Here is a 20,634-nt window from a genome sequence, read left to right as displayed (position 1 = left end):
ACCACCATCCATTCTCCACCATACATGGTGGTGGTTCTTCTTCTCCGTGTTTGTCTCCGTGCGTATGCTGCTATTTCTCTTCTTCTTCTGCTAACAGTGCAAGAGGTTACCATCCGCCTCCTCGCCGAGGATCCTTCCGCCCCAGAAGGGCAAGCAAGGTTCGTTTCTTCCTGCCCCTTCACTCAAGCTCAGTGCCTTCTAACACCCTGGGATCACAGCACAGGTAGGTCCCGCAGCTCTTCCAGTCACAGGTGCTGTACACCGAAGGAAATCAGAGCGGCGCTCCTTCTCGGCTTCATCTGTGTTCTCTCGGGTGTCTTCTTGCCCCAGGGATTACCCGCATCTCGCACTGTTTCCTCCTTGCCCTTGTCTTCTCCAGGAAGCTGAGTCTTACCTTGTTGTTCGCTGTTGATCACTCCGACCTCGGGCCAGCACTCTTTCCTTTCTCCTTCCCTTCCCCTGGTCATCGGCGTGCTGTTACACTTGTCTTGTTTTGAGAATCTGCTTCTTCTTGTCTTTTTCTTGTCTTTCTCTCTCTTTGATTTCGTCTGTCAGAAATCTCTAGCAGTTTACTCTCCATGCATCTCTCGCCCTAAGGACCATCACTGAAAAATCAAGTCGTTGTCGGTTGCTTACCATTCATCTTTCTGAAGATTCCAGCCTCCTCGTCTCGTTCGTCGGTTGCAGCTGCCAAAGGACCAAGCTCCCGTGTGTTGGTGGCTGCCCAACTACTGCCCCCTGGGGAGCTCGGTGTGCTCCTTCCTCTCGCGCCGTCCACCAGACTACAGGTAACCTTTCCTCCTACCTCCACCCCAAGAGATAGCGAACTCTCTCTTACAATCTTCTCCAGAACCCAGACCTTTCATCTACCTCCACTTCTCATCCGCACTCTTTCGTTCGACTACATCGACGCTGTCTTCTATCCATTGCCGTTGTCGTTTGCCGTCTCCGCTGGGAAGGCCGCTGCCACTCCAGCCCCCTCCGTTCAACCTCCCGCCCAGACAGTGATTAAGGTGCCCTCGTCAAATTTCGGAAGCACGAGAAACCAAGGTTTTTTTTCGTTGTCCTCCCAGAATTTCCCATCTCCATAGGCTCATTCCTGCGTAAGTCATCCCCTTTCCCCATCCACTGGCTTTCGGCCTACCTGCACTGTGAGCACCCCTGGGGATTATCCGAGAGAGTGTGTATCTACACATAGAGAAATCGGACTCTCCTCACGATGTATGAATCGATATCTCGGGTAGATTTCTCAGTCCACCCTGATGATTTGCTCTTCTCCTTCTCTCACTGGTGTTTGTGTTTAGGTCTTCGGACCATAGCTGAAGCCGGACAGTCGCTAATCAGAACCTTTTCCTGTTCCAGGTGACGGTTTGCAAGATGGTTTGCCGATCCTACTCCGCTCGGGAGATGTTGCGTCTGCGACACGCTCCTCTGCAGGAGGAGGTATCATACGTCCTGGCCGCCAAGGTTGAGGCGGACCCCGATTTGAGCGAGTATATCCCTTCTCCCTTAGCTTGAAGTGATGTAACCATGAAGTAGGCGAAATCATCCGCACTGGATCGCCCCGTCCCCTCTCCCTGATTGTCGAGGAAAGTTCAGCCGAATCCATCGAGGAGGAGCGCCGATACCGTCGAGCCGCCGCTCAGCAGCTCGATGGTACCGACTCGGAGCGCAAATTCCGTAATCAGACTGATTCGGAGCAAGGACGAGCACCTCTGACGGCACCATCGGACCTGGCAGCCCAAAAAGCAGAGGGTTTCCAAAAGTTCTTCAATTCAGTCGTTTCGCCCACCCACGTCCGGGTTACGGCTGGAGGTCGGATCGTGCCCAACACGCGGGGACCACATTCCCCTACGTCGAAATGGACCCGAGAGCGCAGTCCAGTTGATGGCATGCGTCAACCCCGTGTTGTCAACGGTGTTCATCCTGAGCCCATCCCTTTCCCAGTCATCCCTCCTGGTTGGACTCCGTTTCAACCTCTGTTCCCCGGTCAAGCTCCTGGTCCTGTCCCTCCTGGCATGGCTTTCAGGCCCGACCAGATCCCTTTCTTTCCCGCTCCGATTGGATTCGCAGGTGTCCCGTACAATCAGATCTCTCCCCCTAATCATGTTCCCCAACCCAACATGAGCGCTACGTTTGGCAAGCCGAATGAGGTTCATGCGCTTCATCAACCCAAGCCAATTCAGCTTTCCCCCGCGGAGCAATTTGACGCAAGCCGACCATTCTTCTACAACAATCAGTGGATGATTGCCTATGGAAACCATCCGCAGCCTATCGGCCTGATGCCTCCCTTTCCCATTAACACGGCGCCAATTCCCGCGCAGTCTCAGCCAGCTCCCACGCAGCCCCGGTCGGCTCGCGAACGGTCTCAGCAAGCACCTCGCCCAAAGGGTGATGCCAATCCAAAAACTACGGGACGTGAGCGAGATAGAGGACCCGCTCGATATGGTGTCGACAAGAGAGTCTGGAAATACTTGCCTTCTGTCACCAGCGTTCACTCCAGCACCGTGCCTCCCTTGTCTCCGAGCTCGCCAAGCCCTCCTAAGAGCTCAATCCTTGCCAGCGACATCACAAAGAGCCATCTTAAGATTCTTCGTGCCAAGAAGAGACAGGTCGAAGATCAGCTCCAATACAACATTCACCAGATCGACCGCAAGGAAATGGAATCGAGTTTGAAGGAGATTTGTGATGAGCTTAACAGATTCACGTTCCTGCATGAAAAGCAGCTCCAGGGGGAGGCTGGAACACTGCCGCTCTTTCAGACTCCGATTGACCTTCCTGCCTACTATTCTCAGACCGATGCCGGATCCAACAGCCCAGCTGCAGCCCGTCCTGGAACACGAGGGGGGACCGATAACCGACCTGCTTCTTCACGCAGCCCCGGTTCCAAGCCGGGTGCCACGACTACTTCTGTTGAAAATCCTGAGCTTGGTGGCCAGGCTCCACAGAGGAAATCGTCGAGCCTTCCTGTCAATGCTGCTCTGGCACCGCCTTTCCAACCACGGGCGGAGACGAGCAACTCTTCACTAGCGACTGCTGGTCCTGACGAGCCAGCTCTTGTGACTCACTTGCCTCAGCCATCTCGTGGCTCGACTTTCAAGGGCTATTTCCACCCATTCGTTGACAGAAACATCTTCGGTATCCCCTACCTGGTCGGCCAACTTCCTGATCATATTGGGGTTGAAGATGCCAAAGACACTGACCGCAGGTACATTCGTGAATTGAATGAACACGAGTTGCATGCCATCCACATGTATCGGCAGAGGGTCCCCATTGATCAGCAAACCGGTGTCGTATTTGATGGCGTGAACTTCTACTATCCGCGCCACGATCTCGGAACCGCCTCGAGCCAGAGTTCTCCTGAGAACCTCCAGGATTCACAACCTCCTGCATCCACTTGTGAGAACGACTCTTTGAACGATCCTTTCAACGCCATGGCTCAAGCTGGTACGGGTGCTATTCGGAACCGACTTGATGAAGCAACTCGCTCTGAGTCGCTGCACCGAGCCGAAGATTCCCTCCGTGGCAGCTCCACCTCTGAGCTTCCTCGTTCAGAATCCTACGTCAGTCAACCCAGCCCTCGATATCTTGAGTTCCGTCGAAGGGTCAACGAGAAGACTCGGATCTCATCAGAGAAGCTGCGAACAAAGCCATCAGAGGACTCGGGCGATGAGGACGGCAACTTGCTTTTCAAGGGTCGCCGGGTGATGGAACGTAGTGCAAGGTATGTTGACATGCACTACCTTTGGTCTGAATGACACTGACATAAGACTAGTACCAAGCACTCGAACGAGATCTGGTCGTCTATGCGGAGACGTGGCAAGACGAGTGCGAATGCGGTTGCTGGCCAGGTGTCTCCCATGACAGCTCAAGGAGTGCTCCCTCACTATTCTGGCCATGCCACCGCTTCTCTGACCCCTGCTATCGCGAACACAACATCCAACTCTCGTGGCGCCGGTGCCAAGTTGGGCGAGACGTATACCATTCCCTCGACGAACACGGCCGCAGAGAAGCGAGGAGAGAATAAGCCCCCTACGGACCTCATTGGGCAGCAGCTTCGCAGCGTCAGTCTCCATGACAAGAAGCACATCGGACTTCCTACTCGTTAGAGATTCTTCACCTCTTCACCTTTTCTTGACCATGGCACATTCATTGATGCCCCCGGCTGATGCCACACGATGAGCATCCAATGTTGCGTTCATTGTTACAACTTGAATGCGTTACCGTACGAGTTCTTTCAGTTTTTTACTTATTCCACAAGCATTCTTTCTTTTGTTCGCGCGCCAGAACATTCTGGTCTTGCAGCACGCGGTGCATCGTTTACAGCATCATCTCGAGGCAGGGGAGCAGGCGTTCAGGCAGCACCAGTGTTAAAATACCCAATATGTTAGGATTTTCAACGGTCATGGGCAGACATTAGAAGGATTATCTCGATGCACGCATCTAAGATATGGGTCACGGTCAGCCGAAGGCAGAAGGCCGTGTGTGATACACAGCATCATGTTAGAGACTATTGACGGACTGTTGTATGATTAGAGACACTCTTGTTCCCACATTAACTTTGTTGATATCAAATGGGTATAACGAGAGTTTTAACAGCCTGCCTCATGATGCTCATGAATGATGAATGCTTTATGTGCATCCGACGGTAACATACGTGATCTGATCGACGAAGACGCAGGGAGATGGCCAATGCAGACATAACAGGAGCAGATGTGTATTGATTCAGGGCACTAAAGTTGTATGGCTACGGTATGTACCTCACCTTCAAATTTCCAGCGTCATTTGTTGAATCGGCGAAAATCTTCAAGCGAGAGCAGGCCCTTCATGATAGTAAATTGGGCTCTACTGGGTTTGCTCTTCGCTAGTCGTATACCTCGAAAACCATGGGCTTGGTGGTTGACGCGGAGATATCCTAGCGGTTGGAAGTCTACGACTTACCTTGGAGGTGCACAAAGTGCAGAGAAATTGCAGTCTACGAGGGACAATACACGGGGTGTGTCCAAGATCGGTGGTTAGCATCCTACGGGCGCGACGGCGAGTGGCAGCCATGACAGCAGCCGCGTCCACCGTCCGCCATGCATCACGAGGGTCGTCGCCATGTGTGCGTGGGGGAGAGCAGGTCAAGACTTCGGGATAAACCTCCCATGGAGCATTTCACCAAGTTGAGTGAAATGGCCATTGAGAACCCTAGAATTCTCAATTCATCTACCCTGCTGTAGACCCTGAACCGCGTCGTCAGAAAGCACGGAGGTATCGCAAAAACGCCGGAGTATATGCCCATTTCCTCATCAACTTTTGCCCTTTGAGATGTCCCTCACACTTGGGGGGTGTCGTGTGTGTGTGAGGGTTGGTGAAACATTAGAAAAAATTCGTCCTCGCCAAGGAGGGAGGTTTGATCGTCGTCTTGGTTTTTCGTGATTTTGTTTTTTTGGTTTGCTCAAGAGTTCACCGCTTAAGCAGTGACCTTGGCGTTGGCAGCGAGGTCGCGGCCAGCCTTGGAGCGGGCCAGGATGTCCTCACGGTCCTTGTCAAGCTTGAGCTTGGTGATGACCACGTTGGAGGGGTGGATGCCCAGAGGGACGGACTGGCCGTTGGCCTTGTCGCGGGTGACGCGCTCGACGTGGACGACGTACTTGAGGCGGTAGACGGAGGTGATCTTGCCCTCACGGCCCTTGTTGGAGCCACGGACGATGGTGACCTCGTCGTCCTTGCGGATGGGGATGCTGCGGACCTATGAAGGTTGTCAGAATTGGAAGAAAAATTTTCAGTGCTTCAGAGAAACTCACGTTGTACTTCTCGCGGAGCTCCTTGGAGAGAGGGGCGCTCATGATGACACGGCGCTGGTCAGAGGGAGCCTTGAAGTGAGCGGCACGGCTCTTGCGTCGGGAAGACGCGACCTCTGCAGAGACGTCAGAAACGAGAACAGAAGCATCAATGGTGTTGATGAGACTCACGAGGGTTAACCTTGACCATTTTGACGGTGTTGGGCGAGGACGACGCTGGAATGTTAGTCGATGGGCGTTGGGCGAGGTTGAGCGGATTGGAGAGGAAGAAAAAAAAAGTTGAGAAAAGGTTGTGGGTGAAATTCAGTTGGTGTGGAAATTACGTTCACGTGACTCCAATACTGGGCCCTACATGACAGGGGCTCAGCGAGGTTGGGCTGTTCCCCTGGCTGAGTCAGCTGCAAACTCATCCCTGCGAGAAAGCTCCTCAAAGCTCCGTGCGATATCGGCTGAAAAACTGTCAAAGGCCACTGTATGAACATGCATAACAAAGGCAGAAAGATTGATTGGGCCTGGGACTGTTGGAATTCGAGCGGGCGTTGCCCCTGTAGACATACTTGGGTTCGGAATTGACTTTGGGGATAGATAGCTACCCAATTGCTACAATGAACTACAGGCATCAAGCTGCATTTGTCGCAGATTGTTGAGAATACCAACTGAGGGTCAGGATATCGCTTGACATTGGATACAAGTAAATTATTTTCTCTAGCCAACGGCGTCTAGCGCTTTGTACATGTTACAAGTAAGAGTAGGGCGTATTGTACATTTTTACATTGTTTCGTCTATCCATTTATGCAGCCATTGGCCTCTGGAACCGTCCGTTGTTGTCATATCTTGCTTCTGCGAGAGCAGTCAGTGATGAACCCGTTTTATCCTTTCGTAGGTAACTTACTGAAGAATGTGTAACTCAACGTCACCGTCTCCACGCCCTTCATGTTCAGGTCGTTCAACAGATCAGGATCCAGGTAGAAAAAGACGGGCATGTCGACCGTCTCTCCTGCGTTGAGACGCTGCTCCTCGAAGCAGAAGCACTGAATCTTGCTGAAATAGGGAGCACACTGCGCTGGGGTGACGCTGTACGTGGCGACGCCAATAATGTCCTGGTCGCTCTTGTTGGTGGCCGTATAAAAGGCCAGGGCCGTCTCGCCGGGGAGGACGCGGACCTCGCGCTGCTGGGGCACAAACTTCCAGGGCAGCACGTCGGACACGGAGGCGTTGAAGGTCACCTTGATGCGCTTGGCGTCCTTGACGGGGACCAGGCGGCTCGCGATGTCGGGGTCGTCGGTTCCGGGACCGCCGTGGGCTCGTACGGGTTGGCCACCCCAGCCGGTGGTCTGGCAGATCTGCGGATGCGTTAGTATATGGAAGTTTGGGGCTTGATGGAGAGGGGGCTTGCCATCTTGTAGAGGGGCACAGAGCCATAAGTGAGGGCGACGAAGCCGAGGATCGTGCTGAGAGTGTAGTACCTGATTCTCGTTAGCAATGAGCGCATACAGCTCTTCCCGAGGATCCCTTACGCTACCGTCCGGTTCTTCATGCTGTAGTGAGCGCGGATCTCATCCATAGACGGAGTGTAAACACGCCTCGGAGGGTCCTTCTTCGGCGGCACAGTCGACGCCTTGCGGCGGAAGCTCAACGGGTTCCTCGGTCGGGCATTCTGGCAGAAGAAGCAAGACCAGGGCGAAGAGGCAGCGCGGGCCGAGCTTCGGGCGAGTCGAGGGGCGGCGTTCATGGTTCAATTGAGGCCCCCAGAGTCTGGCTGTGGGATGGTGGTTGTAACCTCCGACTCCAGTCGGATGATCTCTGGCGATTTCTGGGTGACGTCGGGAGTCGGCGTTTGGGTCGCCGACTGGGTGGAGTACGTACCCCGGAGCTCAGGAACTTTTTCAACTCTTGATCAGTCATGACTGTTGAGAGTATGAATGCGATATTTGATCTTGGTTTTGATTGAGAAGTGCAATTGAGGTCATTGTAGGGGGTTTGAATATGTTTAATCTTGTGTACAGCTCAAAGATCAACTCCTGGACAAAAGTCAATGGTTCCAAATCCAAGCGCTGCCATTGGAGCGCATTCTCAACCTCAAAACCGTAATTCCTCTCCAACCTACCTACTCAAACTCGACTCCAGGGCACTTGTTGTAGAATATTCACAACACTAACAATTCAATATTCTCAGTATTGTCCAAGGGAGCACACGGACACCAACGTCCTTGAAGTGGCACACTCGAAATAGCTCTCCCGCCACCACAAAAGCTTCGTCCAATCCAGTATAGATAGAAAACCTTAATTCAGACCTTATGTGCTGTAGCAACCGGTGATACAACATGTGATTCATTCGTAAGACAACATTCGGGCTACACGATGGAGCAAGAAACGACGGTAAGAGATCATGAGGCCTCATTGGAGCTGGAGAGGTTTCACACACCGCAATCACAATCACAACAGCAACCTCAAGATCCAGAAGCAGAGGTAGAGCAAGAGTCTCGCCAAGGATCAAGGTCGCCCAAGCCAGAATCACCCGAGGAACCTCGGCAAACGCCGTCTCACTATACAGACAAGCGCTTCCATCACCAGAAAAAGCTGCGAAAGGCACTCACTGCAAACCTGATAAGATGGCTCATCTCTGTCGTCTTCGTCATCGCCATCTATGTCATTCTCTGGCACTACTCTAACAAAGATGTCATGTCAGGCGAGACCAAGCGCGAGTTCAATGCCCTCGTCATTGGGATGTCTCTTGGTCTTGGTCTGAGCATCACGTTTTCCCTCGAAGCAATGGCAAAGGAGATCAGGTGGTGGATCCTGAGTCTTCGTGAATGGCCAGATCGAGAGGTGTGTTTAGCTTTGACTACACACAGCCATTGACAATGATCTAACGCATGTACAGGCCGAGTTGATCCTCAAGGCCAAGGACCTCAACCGCATCGTCCAGCTCACATGGGTTTCTCGCTCTTGGTGGATACGTTTCTATGCTATATCCTTTATCCTGCTGAACATAGCAAGTTAGCCAGTCGCCGACTACAGCCAAAGTACTGACGGTTATCTCCAGAGCTCCCAAATCGCCGTGGCAACTCTGGGTCTGACATATTCCACCAACCCAGCAGACTCCTTTGCCATTCTGAAACCAGGCAATGTCACAATCCCAGACCTGTGGGACCTAGACACGGAGAGAGTTCTCGCATCCAGCTCACAGGGACTAAGTGCTCTTCGTTATACAGCAAATAGGTATGAACCTCGACACAGCCTCCTCAGTAAATATTAACAATAGTTCAGCTACGGCTCTATCGCCCTTGCATGGGTTTGGGGCACAATGGACGATATCCCATACCCTGGTACACTCTGGGACAACAACGACCCCTTGATCTACTGTGGAGGCTCATCTTGCAAGTATATATTCCAAGAGTCCACGCGGAGTCGGAAGAAATACGACCTCGTCGTGAGCACAAACCGTAGTGTCGAAGTCACTGGACGCTGTCGCAGCTGGAAAGTTACAAGAGGCGCCAGGGGAAACGAGTCAACCATCACCATCGCCGACGACGATAGCTCTAGGGTCGAGCTCATGGCGGTAAATGGCATTGATCAGACAACCTTCATGTTTAACGCTACCGCCGATCAAGGCACAACCTGGAGCGAGGTCACAGCCTTCGAGGCGTCGACTTCCAACTCATGGTACTACCGTTGCAACATTAGCTTCGGCCCCGTAATCAACGCCGCTCGCAAAGAGCACCAGATGGGCACCAACATCACATCCCTCGCCTCATCAGCCATCGCCCTCCAAGGCTACGGAGCTTCTTCTCTAGGATCCAGCAACAGCAGCCAGCAGTTCCAGAGCTACCCAGCCGAGTCGACATACGGCAACCCCCAGAACGGCAGTGCAGAGGGTATGGGCAAGTTGACGGCAGCCTTTGCAGCGGGAACCGTGGCGGTTGCGGCGCAGGCCAACGACCAGGTCGTGGTGCCGGGGCTTCGGCCGCAGACGGGCGTCATTTTGGACGTTCCCAAGTGGAGGAATGTGCATCTGATACTAGGGTTAACGCTCGGCATCCAGCTTGTCTTGGGTGTAGGGATTGCGATTCTTTCCAACTGACATGTTGATTATCCAGCAAGTCAAGCTGCTGGACTGTCAGGTCCTGTTAATCGGCAAGCATAAGAGTTGGGAACATAGCAAATGTATTAATGCTGTCTGTCTGCTTGTATGTCTTTCCAATCTCAACGCTTGCATGCTATATAGCCAAACCACTGACATGTTTTCCCAGTATAAACCATAAATCACAAATGAAACTCCATGTCCTTGTAAATGACCCGACTTTTCACCTTCATTGGTACTTTCCGTTGGCAATCTTTCCATTATTGCCATTCACCGGTCGCCGGCTTTGTCGAGTTCCCGTACCAAACAATCGCTCAATGACTTGAACCACAAACACCTGGATGATCAGGATGAACAAACGCAGTAGATGGTCTACCAGGCCCAGACGCGGCCTCTTTCCCCTGCTGTAGGTAGAATCCGTAAACTGGAAAGGTAGCTTTGCTCCAAGATGTTCCTGAGCAACGTGTAGTCCGCTGCTGAAGCCATCCTCATGAAAGCCATACTTGGTCCACGCCCCGGCATAACTAATGCCACGGGTGTTTTGAATATGCGTCAAGAGCTTTTGCGCTCGGACTGCGGAAGGCGTGTACAGCGGATGCGAGTAGTAGTATCGTCCTTGGGTCAGCTCCGGCTTAGGCTTGTGGAGAGGGTTCAGAGTGACCAAGACGTTGCCGAACGTGTTGCGAGGGATGTGCTGCAAGATGTTCATGTTATAGGTCAGCGAGACCTGGTCGATATTCGCCTTTCGTGACGATGGCGATGACAGTGTGAGGTAGTTCCAACTGGTCCACGCCTTTTGTCTCACCGGCATCATGGAAAGGTCAGAATGCAGAACTGCCTCGTTCTGCGATGTCTTGAAACACGACATGATAGACCGCTCTTGCTCGGTCGCTGATGGCCTAATAAGATCGTAGGCTTCATCTCCGTGTGTCGCAAGAATTACATGATCGTAGACCGCTGAGGATCCGTTTTCTAGGTGAACTCTGACTTTACCGTCGCTCTCGGTAGAAATATTCCTGACTGGTGTCTTGAGAAACAAGTGATTCGGGGGGAAGCCCTTCATGACAGCGTCGATGTAAGAGCTGGATCCGTTCCTCAATGTGAGCCACTGCGGCCGTGCAGCTACTGTTGACAACAGGTGATGATTCCATCTGAGACGAGTTAGATTGGCCCCAAGCGTTGTGTGAAGCAGACTTACAGAAACCGAACCAAAGTCACTGCTGGAAAATCTAGTGAACATTTATCTGGGCTTGTACTCCACACCGCCGCGGTCATGGGGATAAGGTAGTCGTCTCTGAAGGCGTCCGAGTAACCTTCACGATCCAGGTACTCTCCGATTGTCTCATCCTGGGAGACGTGGTTCATCATATCACCCCCCAGGTCTGTGGACATGTCTTCTTCGTCGTTTATCAACAGGTCCAGGGCAAATTGGTTAAAGCGGATAATGTCAAAGATCATCCTCCACATCCTAGGTGAGAGAATGTTTCGTCTTTGGCAGAATAGCGAAGTCAAGCTAGAACCAGCCCACTCAAAAGCACCGCGATCTCGAGAAACACTAAAGGTCATCTCGGTAGGGTCGGTCTTGACACCGATTTTATCCAGAAACCTGATAAAGTTGGCTGCGAGCGGTGAGAAGATGCATGGCCGTTGGGCTTGGTAAACTCACGATATGTGGCCGTATTCAAGACGATAAAGCCTGTATCAACCATTGTTGTATACTTGCCCTTCTTGTACATGACCGTGTTTGTATGGCCGCCGAGCCTATCGGCGCCTTCATACATGTAGACATCATGATAGGTCTTGTTCAAAGCCCAGAGAGCGCCGATTCCCGCACAGCCACTGCCAACAATGGCCACCTTTTTCCTGACGAATCTATCAGCCGACCCGTTCATGAGTGCTGCGTGGTGTCGACAAGGATATGGTCAGGTCGGGTTTGGGGATGTTGGGAATAGCCAGGGTGCAGCGAAAAGTAGGAGCCAGGGTCGATGGAAAGCATCTTGAGATGGAAGTGGCAGATTGAAGACATGTGACAGCGGAAAGTTAAGTTCTTCGGTGTCGTGGCCATCCAAACATGATTGGATGCCCGACCGACAAGGACGCAGAATGTGTCGCAGCTGATTTGATGACGAGCGCATCAAGAAGATGGGGGGGTTGGGCATTTGGGTGGGACAGATGGAACGGATCGGGAGGAACCAGCAGAGACAAGTCACAGACAATGACGGGGACTTACATGTGCCGCGACTCAGGCATTGTGACAGCCAGTGACTGTGGCTAGCTGAACTCAGTAGCTGGGCTGAGATGAGATGTCCTCTTCTGGAGAATTTGGGAGGGAGAGAGTCTGATCTACGGGAGCTTGCGACGGGAGGATTGAAGATGAATGGATGAGCTTCGTCTGGGCTTGTTCCGAGAGCGTCGAGATGCAGAATGACATCGACGACTGACCGTCCTTCCCAACGATTGAGTTGAATGGCCCACTTGGGGTGGATGCGACCGGGGTGAGCCACAGTGGCTCGGCTGTCTGTGGCTGCCATTCTAGACCACGTCTACCACTCACAGCTCCGCAAAAGAGTTTGCAGCTTGTCGCAGAAATCTGCATCCAAGTTCCCAAGTGAGTCCCCAAGGGCAGAAACCGAGACAGTTACAGACGAGGCGCTCTTAGTGAGTTGCCATTATCACAAACAAATTCGTAAAAGCAGTAGGATTGCCAGACATGGCAATATCTCTAGCTATGCTTGCAATGCCAAAGGTTTGAACCAAGGCATGTCGAACACTCAACGGGATCGGTCAACGTGAAATCGAGTCGCCAATTCTTAAAAGCGCCGTGCAGGAAACCTGCTTTACTCTGCCCAGCTTGTTTCAACCCGACGCCCTCGACCGAGGTCTTGACGCTGAGCCGCTTTTCTTCGCAATCCGGGGGATTCAACTTTCTATGAAGAGAAAAAGAGAAAAGGAAGAAAACTTTGGCTGCGGATTCCAGATAATATCTCGGCCGCTCCAGTGTGCACGGACCATCCGAATCACGTGCCAGACTGGTGTGGCTGAAGCCGTCGCTCATTGGTCAGGATGTCATACGCAGGCAACCAACCGTCCTCGGTCGGGCCAGACGAACCCGGAAGAGCTGACGAGAACGTCAAACCGCAGCGACCATTCTTGGATCTAACATCACCCCAGCATTGCGCGATAACTGCTTCATCCTCCACCACCAGCTATAAATCTTTCTAGACCAGTCTGCGACTTCACTTGCGACCAAGTGTCTTTGACTCGAGCCGATTCACGAGTACCTATCATTTACCCAGCCTCCCTTGACGATGGCGAACCCTCTCGATACCGACGCTGGCTCTGAGCTCTTTAGCTCTTACGAGGCCGAGTTCAAGCTCATCCAGGCTGATCTGACGCAAAAGTTGGACCAGATTCCTGAGCTGGCTGGTGAGCCTCGAAAGGCCGCCATCAGCCAGGCTGAGCGAGCCCTTGAGGAGCTCGATGAACAGGTACGCTGCAATGCGCGCAACTATCTATACTCTTTCATTGAATGCTAACACTTGTGGCTATCAAGCTTGCGGCAATGCGCCTGGAGAAGCAAAACATTCCCACCAGCTCTCGCACCAAGGTCAATCAACGCCTCCGAAACTACGAGTCCGACACAGATGGCGCCCGTCGCAAGTTGACAACCCTCTCTTCCGACCGTTCAGCTCTTTTCGGATCGCGATACACAGACGACCCCGCTGGGTCATCCGATATTCATATGGAGCAGCGCCAGCAGCTGCTTTCTGGTACAGACCGACTCGACCGCAGCACCCAGCGCTTGAAGGCCAGCCAGGCCCTTGCCAACGAGACGGAGGCAATCGGCGCAGACACTCTGGCCAATCTCGGCAGACAACGAGAGGTTATCGAGAACACACACGGCCGACTACTCGAGAGTGAGGGATACGTGGACAGGAGTATCAAGACGCTAAGGGGGATGGCGCGTAGGTAAAGTGGTCCTTTCAGGAGTTGACGTCCATGGCCAAATACTGACCGTGGATCTACAGGATGGCTACAAATCGGGTGATTACGATTGCCATTATTACAGTCTTGGTGATTCTTATCATCGCAGTCATTTTCAGCAAGTTCCGATGAGATGGGATTTCGGCTACGTAATGGAGTTTTAGGCAGTCACTTTCAGGTTCGGCTTGCACGGGTTTGTTCCTCGGTGCACGAGGTCTACGCGTCCTTTCGTTTCGTTTCGTTGCAGGGGTTTGGGAATGCTTTCATGATTCTAGATGTAGACCGTCGCTTTTACAGTACATACAAGTTTTCGACAGCTGGGCTTTATTCAGCCAGCTACAGATAGCAGGATCACTTGAAATCGTTTGTGCTGAAGACATGATACGGGCAATATCTTCAATCCAGTGAACGTTTGACCAGACAGCCAGGTGTTACCATTCGAATCGCAGTCCATGGAAGAGCAAATCCATTGGGCTGGGATTTATGAATTGAGTTTGCTTAAGTTCTTGACTGCTGCTGATATAGCATCACTTCATCAACAAACGTACCCCTGCCTCTCGCTTCCATCAAAGCTTACATAAATGCTCAGGGTGAAAACCGCTGCATTTAAGAACTCCTCTCAGTCCCCAATCCAATTTTTCTCTTTTCAACCCCCTGGTGGCTCTCTTTGAGACATTCTACCCTATTCGCAACCAGCTTTCAACCTGCTCGAGAGAAGTACCCGGTAAATTACCGAGGTATATCCACGCTTTAGCCCCGCACTGCTACTAGCAGGGCTTGCTGCTCAAGAACCTCCAGCCTCTCTTTTCATTCCTCAATCACAAAACTCTACCTCCACACAACCAACCTCCCCCAACCTCCACCTCTTCCACACGCGACACCCTCCCTCCTACTCTTCTCCCCTTCCTCTACCTCTTGCTACATCTCGCTGCAACTTTCATTTCTGTCTTTTGCATTTCGAGCGTCTTTTCTCTCCAGCTCGCCACGTGCTGAACGTGGCTTTTCGATTCGGCCATGTCTGAATTTCTCGGGTATGGTAAACGTGGTCGTTGACGCCTGTCTTCGCCCGCTTATGCAGCCACAGGTCTCGCATCTCCCTCATCTCAAAGAGCGATATTCGGTATGTTCCCGCACGCGATTCATCCGCGCCCGCGACCGTCGCTGACCCCAACACAGCTATGTTGGCACCCTCCACGAGATCAACTCGGACGAATCCACAGTATCTCTCGAGAATGTGAGATCATTCGGAACGGAAGGCCGTAAAGGTCGACCGGAGGAGGAGATTGCTCCCTCGGACCAAGTTTACGAGTACATTGTCTTCCGTGGAAGCGATGTCAAGGACTTGAGAATCGAGGAGCACCCCAGCATCAAGGAGAACAAGCCTCCAGCTGTCCCTGATGACCCTGCTATCGTCGGAGTAAGTCACCTCTTCAATGCTTTCTGTATCCCCTCCCATATGATGAAATATTTCGGATGTAAAACATGTCACATCGGAAAAGCGCAAAAAATAATGTCGAGATTTCCGTTGCCTTCCTTCTGATCTGGGAGATTCAAACCAATTTCTTTAGCCAAAGCAGCTTGAGATGCAACTGCTAACTGAATCAAAGGCTCGAGCTCGCCCTGGTGCTCAGGGCCCGAACCAGAACGCTCCTCCTGCCGGCGCCTTCGGCCAAGGCCCTTACCCACCCAACAACTTCTATGGTGGTCCACCACCTGGCAACTGGGGCCGTGGCGGTGCCCCAGGACCTGGACCTGGACCCGGACCTGGCCCCAACTTCGGCAACATGCCGTACCCTCCCCCTCCTGGCTGGTTCCCTCCCGGTCAAGGCTTCCCACCTGGTGGTCCCAACGGTCCTGGAGGCCCTGGACCTTGGAACAACTATCCTTTCCCTCCTGGCCCCGGTGGTCCCGGTGTCCCTGGCGCCCCGGAGGGCCCTCAGAACCAACGTGCTACCCCCAGCTCTGGCCCTTCACAGGACTCGAAGCCGGCTCCTATCGGTCCTGGTGCCGACAGGGCCAAGGCGGCCACGCCAAGTGGACAAGCTGCGCCCCCTACTGAGCCGAAGTCTCTGGCTCAAGGTGTTCGTCAACCTGCCCATGCCCCTACCCCTCCCGTCGACTCGAAGCCCTCGGTTGAGGAGGTCAAGCAGGCGGCTGCCGGTCTCACCGCCAATGGACAAACCACCAAGCCCGAGGATGCTAAGCCTGCTGCTCCCACTGGACCCAAGAACCACCGGATCACTCCCGTTATTCCCTTGACTGGATCTGCTGCCAAGCCCTTCTCGCTTCCTGGTGTCGGAGGAGACGCTGCTAACAAGGCTCCCGTGACTGCCGCGCCTGGTAATGTACAGGACGCAACCAATGCCGCCCGAGCTGCGGTGGCAGTTGCCATGGCTCAGCTGGGCAACAGTGGTGGAAATGCTATGGACAACCTGACCAAGAAGGTCAATGAGATGAGAGTTAACGCTGTTGTTTCGCGAGGTGGACCCGCTGGTCGGGGGCGTGGTCGTGGTGGACGACCTGCCGCTGCCAAGGTCGAGGTGCCTGATTCTGACTTTGACTTTGCTCAGTCCAATGCCAAGTTCAACAAGCAGGACGTTGTCAAGGAGGCTATTGCTGGCTCTCCTTTGACAGAGACGCCCGAAGTCACCACCGAGGGCCCCGAGCCCACGACGACCGACGATGTTCCTGTTGCCTACAACAAGTCGAGGTCTTTCTTCGACAACATCTCCAGCGAGTCCAGAGAGCGAGCCGAGAATGGCGGCCAGAAGCCTGGTGGTCGCGAATGGCGGGGTGAGGAGCAGCGAAAGAACATGGAGACCTTTGGCCAAGGTAGTGTTGACGGTGGTTACCGCAACTACCGGGGCCGAGGCCGTGGACGTGGCCGGGGTGGTCGCGGTTATGGACGAGGTGGTCGAGGAGGAAACCGCCCTCAGTATCATACCACGCCTGCCGCCCAATAAACGGAAGGCGTTGCACGATTGGTTGATGGGTTATGAACCAAAGATGGGCTTGACGCCAGACCTGACGTCTACGAAGAGGGTGGGCAGTCATTTTCTCGGACAACTACAACAAACCAAGACGCGATCTTGGTATCACAAGATTCCTAATTGCCTTGTATGATGTATCAACACACGGCTCTGGCTTTTGGAACGATTGCATTTCTACTGCCCAAAGGCATATGGGCTTGGACGGGATCACGAGCCAGAGCTCGGCCGCCACAGAAACAAGGCCACTTGGCCTGGAGTTAGGATTGTATTGGAAGCGGGCGGGACTGCGGGTGGTTTGCATTGCAGGCTGCAAGGGGATTTGCTTTGACCCTTTTTGAATTGATGAAACAACAATGGAAAACAAGGAATGGCCTGGCATGGCCCGGGGTGGGTGGTTACGAAGATGAAGAACCTAGTTGACGAGGAGCACGATAACCCATGATGAAAAACTAGGAAATGGGGCTTGATGCAAACAGGGCTCGAGCTGATGCTCCCTGCTTAATACATGATTTCAAGCTCATTTGTTGTCTCTTTCGTGACATGATGCTAACACCAGACACCACACTCTGAAGTGAACGTGCAGAAAGTTAAGGCCGACCGCGATTGAAGACAAGATTTCGAGGCTGCAGTTGAGTGACCGACAGAATCTTCTCGACGAAGGCTCGCAGGTCAAGGCTGATATTCACAAGCCTCATCAGGGTGTATGTATGCACAACTTGTCAGCCCTTGTAGATCTTATCCTGGCCTATCCATTGGCTGAGCATCTCAAAAGAGGGTCGAGGGGTCTTCACAAAACGTTGCTCTCGCTGCCCCGCCAAACGTCATCAGCCCAACGGCGTGACACATCCATTCATTCAAACAAGGGAAGAAGTTGAGTATATAAGCAAACCGTGTCTGCCTGTTGCTCTGAGATCAAGTAAATTTCTTCTTGTTCTCAAACTTTACCCTAGGAAATCTTTGCCGTCCACTTCTATCGACACATCAGGCTCTGAAGTCGGGCAACAGCTCGACACCCCGCCTGAAACATGTCGAGCCGACAGCTTCGGAAGCTCCAGAAGCAAAGAGAGTTGGAGGAGGCTCAGCGACTCGCAGAGAAGGAATCGGATGAGAGCGAGGAGGAGGTCGCGCCTATTGCTGCTCCGAAGCCTCGGGTGAGCCTCTTTGCGGCTCTAGGTGGCGACGACGGTGATGATGCGCAGGACGAGGATGAGGAGCAAGAGGAGGAACAACAGGTCAAGGAGGAAGTGAGTGAAGAGCAGCAGCCGACTACGTCAGTGAAGAGCAAGAAGAAGAAAAAGAAGAAGAAGAAGAAGGCTTCTGCTGCTGTAGTACCGGATGTTGAGGAAGAAGAGGATGAAATCGACAAGGCCATCAAGGAACTCAACATCACCACCAACGCACAAGACACCTCAGCAGCTTCTTCAACTCAATCAACCCGGAGGATCAACGAGCTACTAACAATAAACCCATACCACCTCCGTGCTGTCAACGAGATGCGCAACCTCTTTGGCCGCGACGTCATAGAATCCGCCGAAGCAGAAGAGGAGCAAGAACGCAACCGAAACCGCCGCGGCCAGATGCAGCGCGAAGTCGACCTCGAGACATTCCTCCGCTCGCCGCCAGGTGCCCCAAAGCTTCCAGAGGTGTCGCTGCGCCGCAACGTCTTTATCCAGGGACGGGAGCACTGGCCGAGGCAGAGCGCCGGAGGTCTCACGATGAAGGAGGTGGGAAGGGCGCCCGACGGGTCGTGGACCGAGTATGCGTATTTCCACGACAAGAACTATGATGCCGTGCAGGCCTTCTTTTTCGCCTGTGTGCACATTGGTGATCCTATGCGCATGGTTCATCTGCTCAAGGAAGTCCGTAAGTTATACCAGATTTGATATTGACATGTATAGCATGACAGCTAACACTCATCTTAGCATACCATGTATCGACACTCCTGCAGGTCAGCAGCGTCGCCAAGCAGGACCAGAACATGGCCCTCGCCGCCGAACTGTGCGAGCGAGCCCTCTTCACCTTTGGTCGCGTGACCACCTCGGCCTTCCGCCAGAACATTGAGCAGGGCAAAGCACGTCTCGACTTCCGCCGACCAGAGAACAGACAGTTCTGGCTGGCTGGATATCACTATCTGAAGAGTCTCATTCGCAAGGGAACCTACCGAACAGCTCTGGAGTGGGCCAAGCTTCTTTACACGCTGGATCCCAAGGACCCCTATGCCATGCGGCACTTTATCCACGTCCTTGCAATTCGAGCCCACGAGGCTCAATGGCTGATTGACTTTCTCAACGAGGTAGAAAAGACGAGTGAGAACCGAGACACAATATACCTAAGGCAAACCCTGGTGCTCGCTCACCTGCAGCTCGGCGATACGACCCGCGCTGCCGAAGAACTCGAGAAGGGCATGAGGCGAGTTCCTTGGCTATACTGCGCGCTATTCCAGGAACTGAACCTCGATACACCGCCATCCATCTGGGGTATTAACGCCGACTCCAATGAAAGGTCGTTCTGGGTGAAACTCTACATCCACCAGGCAAAGGATCTCTGGAACAACGCTCAAGCCATTCCAGTACTGGAAAGGGTAGCCAATACCCTTGAAAAGGTAGACACGAGCGTGCTGCCCAAGGATGACTCTCCAGCAGACCAGGGCGCCACACGGCTTGCCTTCCTCGAAGGGCAGACATCCCTCATGGCTTTGGCACCTCGAGAACTGCTCGATGCCCAGCCCAACTACGAATTCGACCCCCTGCCGCCTGCGGAAGCGGACAACATATTCACCAGCGAAGGGACACAACTGCCCTGGCGCGAGAGGCAGCGGCAGAACGAAGCTCCGCCCAGCGAAATTGAGGCGCGTATGCGTAACATGTTTGCACGTCACGCGGCTGCGGCTGACAACGGCGCCGAGGGCGATGACATGGAACTTGCCGCCCTGCTCGACGACGAGGAGCTGCAGCGGGATCTCGAGGAGCACGCACGTGCGGGCAACCAGGCGGGGCTTCTCAACCGACTGATGCAGATGCTTGGCGTGACAGCCGGCCCGACTGGTGAGGTCGATGAGGCTGCTGCTGGACGTCAGGGGAATGAAGATGAAGATGACAGGCCGGAGCGGCCTGGGTCGGAGGCGGAGCGTGGTCCGAACGGGGACGGCGTTCCAGGGGCTTGGCCCGAGGACGACCGGTGAGGCCAGCTACTCTGCAATACAGGTGCAGGTGCGGGTTTGAGGCGTTTGCCGTGGCTGTTACATATTAGACGGTATTGTTCAACAGGCGTCGATGGCGATCGACAGTGGTTGTAAAAGGTGGTCGGTGAGGGTATATGAACTCATGCAATAGGTGTCTAGTGAAACAGTGAACGGAGACGACAACCGTTCGTCCGAATTGAGCATCGACTTTGCCCATGATTGAGCTGTCGAACAAGGAATCCAGACCAGGAAGGCCATGGTGCGACGGCCAACCGGAGATGGTCATGTCTCACTCAATCTCGACAAGATCTTGAGCTGCTACCATGTTATTTCCGCTAGGAGACCCTCCTTGGAAGCCAAGACTCCCCAGATCATCTAGAAGCTCTCTCTAGGTAATAAAACATCAACGGCAATTCATCAAAATGAGCATCTTAGCAGCGAGTAAGCGCGCATCCGGGAGATGAAGGTTTCTAGAATGGGCGGTAGAAGACAATTAAACCCAAGACACGGCAGCCAATGACATGCCGGGAGTGTGGTATGATGAAAAAGAGTGCTAAACGCAATCAAGAATAGTCGGATAAAAAGGCTCAGCCCTGCCTTGGCCTTGGAT

At 53.3% G+C, this 20,634-nt stretch overlaps 8 protein-coding genes across 8 annotated transcripts; 5 read left to right on the top strand and 3 right to left on the bottom strand.

The window, feature by feature from the left end:
* Positions 1–1,377: 1,377 nt before the first annotated feature.
* Positions 1,378–4,109, top strand: NCS57_00696500 (uncharacterized protein; the record flags this gene model as incomplete). Its single annotated transcript, XM_053056831.1, has 3 exons — positions 1,378–1,489; positions 1,540–3,724; positions 3,776–4,109. 3 exons carry the CDS (start codon positions 1,378–1,380, stop codon positions 4,107–4,109), a joined length of 2,631 nt encoding a protein of 876 aa, XP_052913026.1.
* Positions 4,110–5,455: 1,346 nt separating this feature from the next.
* NCS57_00696400 (uncharacterized protein) lies at positions 5,456–5,976 on the bottom strand (the record flags this gene model as incomplete). The annotated part of the gene is made up of 3 exons (XM_053056830.1): positions 5,456–5,734; positions 5,790–5,902; positions 5,958–5,976. 3 exons carry the CDS (start codon positions 5,974–5,976, stop codon positions 5,456–5,458), a joined length of 411 nt encoding a protein of 136 aa, XP_052913025.1.
* Positions 5,977–6,576: 600 nt separating this feature from the next.
* On the bottom strand, positions 6,577–7,518 carry NCS57_00696300 (uncharacterized protein; the record flags this gene model as incomplete). The annotated part of the gene is made up of 4 exons (XM_053056829.1): positions 6,577–6,626; positions 6,679–7,129; positions 7,183–7,252; positions 7,304–7,518. 4 exons carry the CDS (start codon positions 7,516–7,518, stop codon positions 6,577–6,579), a joined length of 786 nt encoding a protein of 261 aa, XP_052913024.1.
* Positions 7,519–8,146: 628 nt separating this feature from the next.
* On the top strand, positions 8,147–9,869 carry NCS57_00696200 (uncharacterized protein; the record flags this gene model as incomplete). The annotated part of the gene is made up of 4 exons (XM_053056828.1): positions 8,147–8,614; positions 8,670–8,780; positions 8,832–9,007; positions 9,056–9,869. The coding sequence occupies 4 exons, from the start codon at positions 8,147–8,149 to the stop codon at positions 9,867–9,869; spliced, it is 1,569 nt and encodes a 522-aa protein (XP_052913023.1).
* A 229-nt stretch (positions 9,870–10,098) lies between these two features.
* Positions 10,099–11,761, bottom strand: NCS57_00696100 (Amino-oxidase domain-containing protein; the record flags this gene model as incomplete). Its single annotated transcript, XM_053056827.1, has 3 exons — positions 10,099–11,020; positions 11,068–11,488; positions 11,536–11,761. 3 exons carry the CDS (start codon positions 11,759–11,761, stop codon positions 10,099–10,101), a joined length of 1,569 nt encoding a protein of 522 aa, XP_052913022.1.
* A 1,416-nt stretch (positions 11,762–13,177) lies between these two features.
* Positions 13,178–13,985, top strand: NCS57_00696000 (T-SNARE coiled-coil-like proteiny domain-containing protein; the record flags this gene model as incomplete). The annotated part of the gene is made up of 3 exons (XM_053056826.1): positions 13,178–13,357; positions 13,423–13,838; positions 13,898–13,985. 3 exons carry the CDS (start codon positions 13,178–13,180, stop codon positions 13,983–13,985), a joined length of 684 nt encoding a protein of 227 aa, XP_052913021.1.
* Positions 13,986–14,867: 882 nt separating this feature from the next.
* Positions 14,868–16,816, top strand: NCS57_00695900 (uncharacterized protein; the record flags this gene model as incomplete). Its single annotated transcript, XM_053056825.1, has 4 exons — positions 14,868–14,884; positions 14,938–14,973; positions 15,030–15,270; positions 15,461–16,816. 4 exons carry the CDS (start codon positions 14,868–14,870, stop codon positions 16,814–16,816), a joined length of 1,650 nt encoding a protein of 549 aa, XP_052913020.1.
* A 1,052-nt stretch (positions 16,817–17,868) lies between these two features.
* NCS57_00695800 (uncharacterized protein) lies at positions 17,869–20,024 on the top strand (the record flags this gene model as incomplete). Its single annotated transcript, XM_053056824.1, has 2 exons — positions 17,869–18,706; positions 18,766–20,024. The coding sequence occupies 2 exons, from the start codon at positions 17,869–17,871 to the stop codon at positions 20,022–20,024; spliced, it is 2,097 nt and encodes a 698-aa protein (XP_052913019.1).
* Positions 20,025–20,634: the final 610 nt, after the last annotated feature.

Source organism: Fusarium keratoplasticum, chromosome 5, assembly GCF_025433545.1.
Source record: "Fusarium keratoplasticum isolate Fu6.1 chromosome 5, whole genome shotgun sequence".
Classification (NCBI taxonomy): domain Eukaryota; kingdom Fungi; phylum Ascomycota; class Sordariomycetes; order Hypocreales; family Nectriaceae; genus Fusarium; species Fusarium keratoplasticum.
This window is presented reverse-complemented; position numbering and strand designations above follow the sequence as displayed.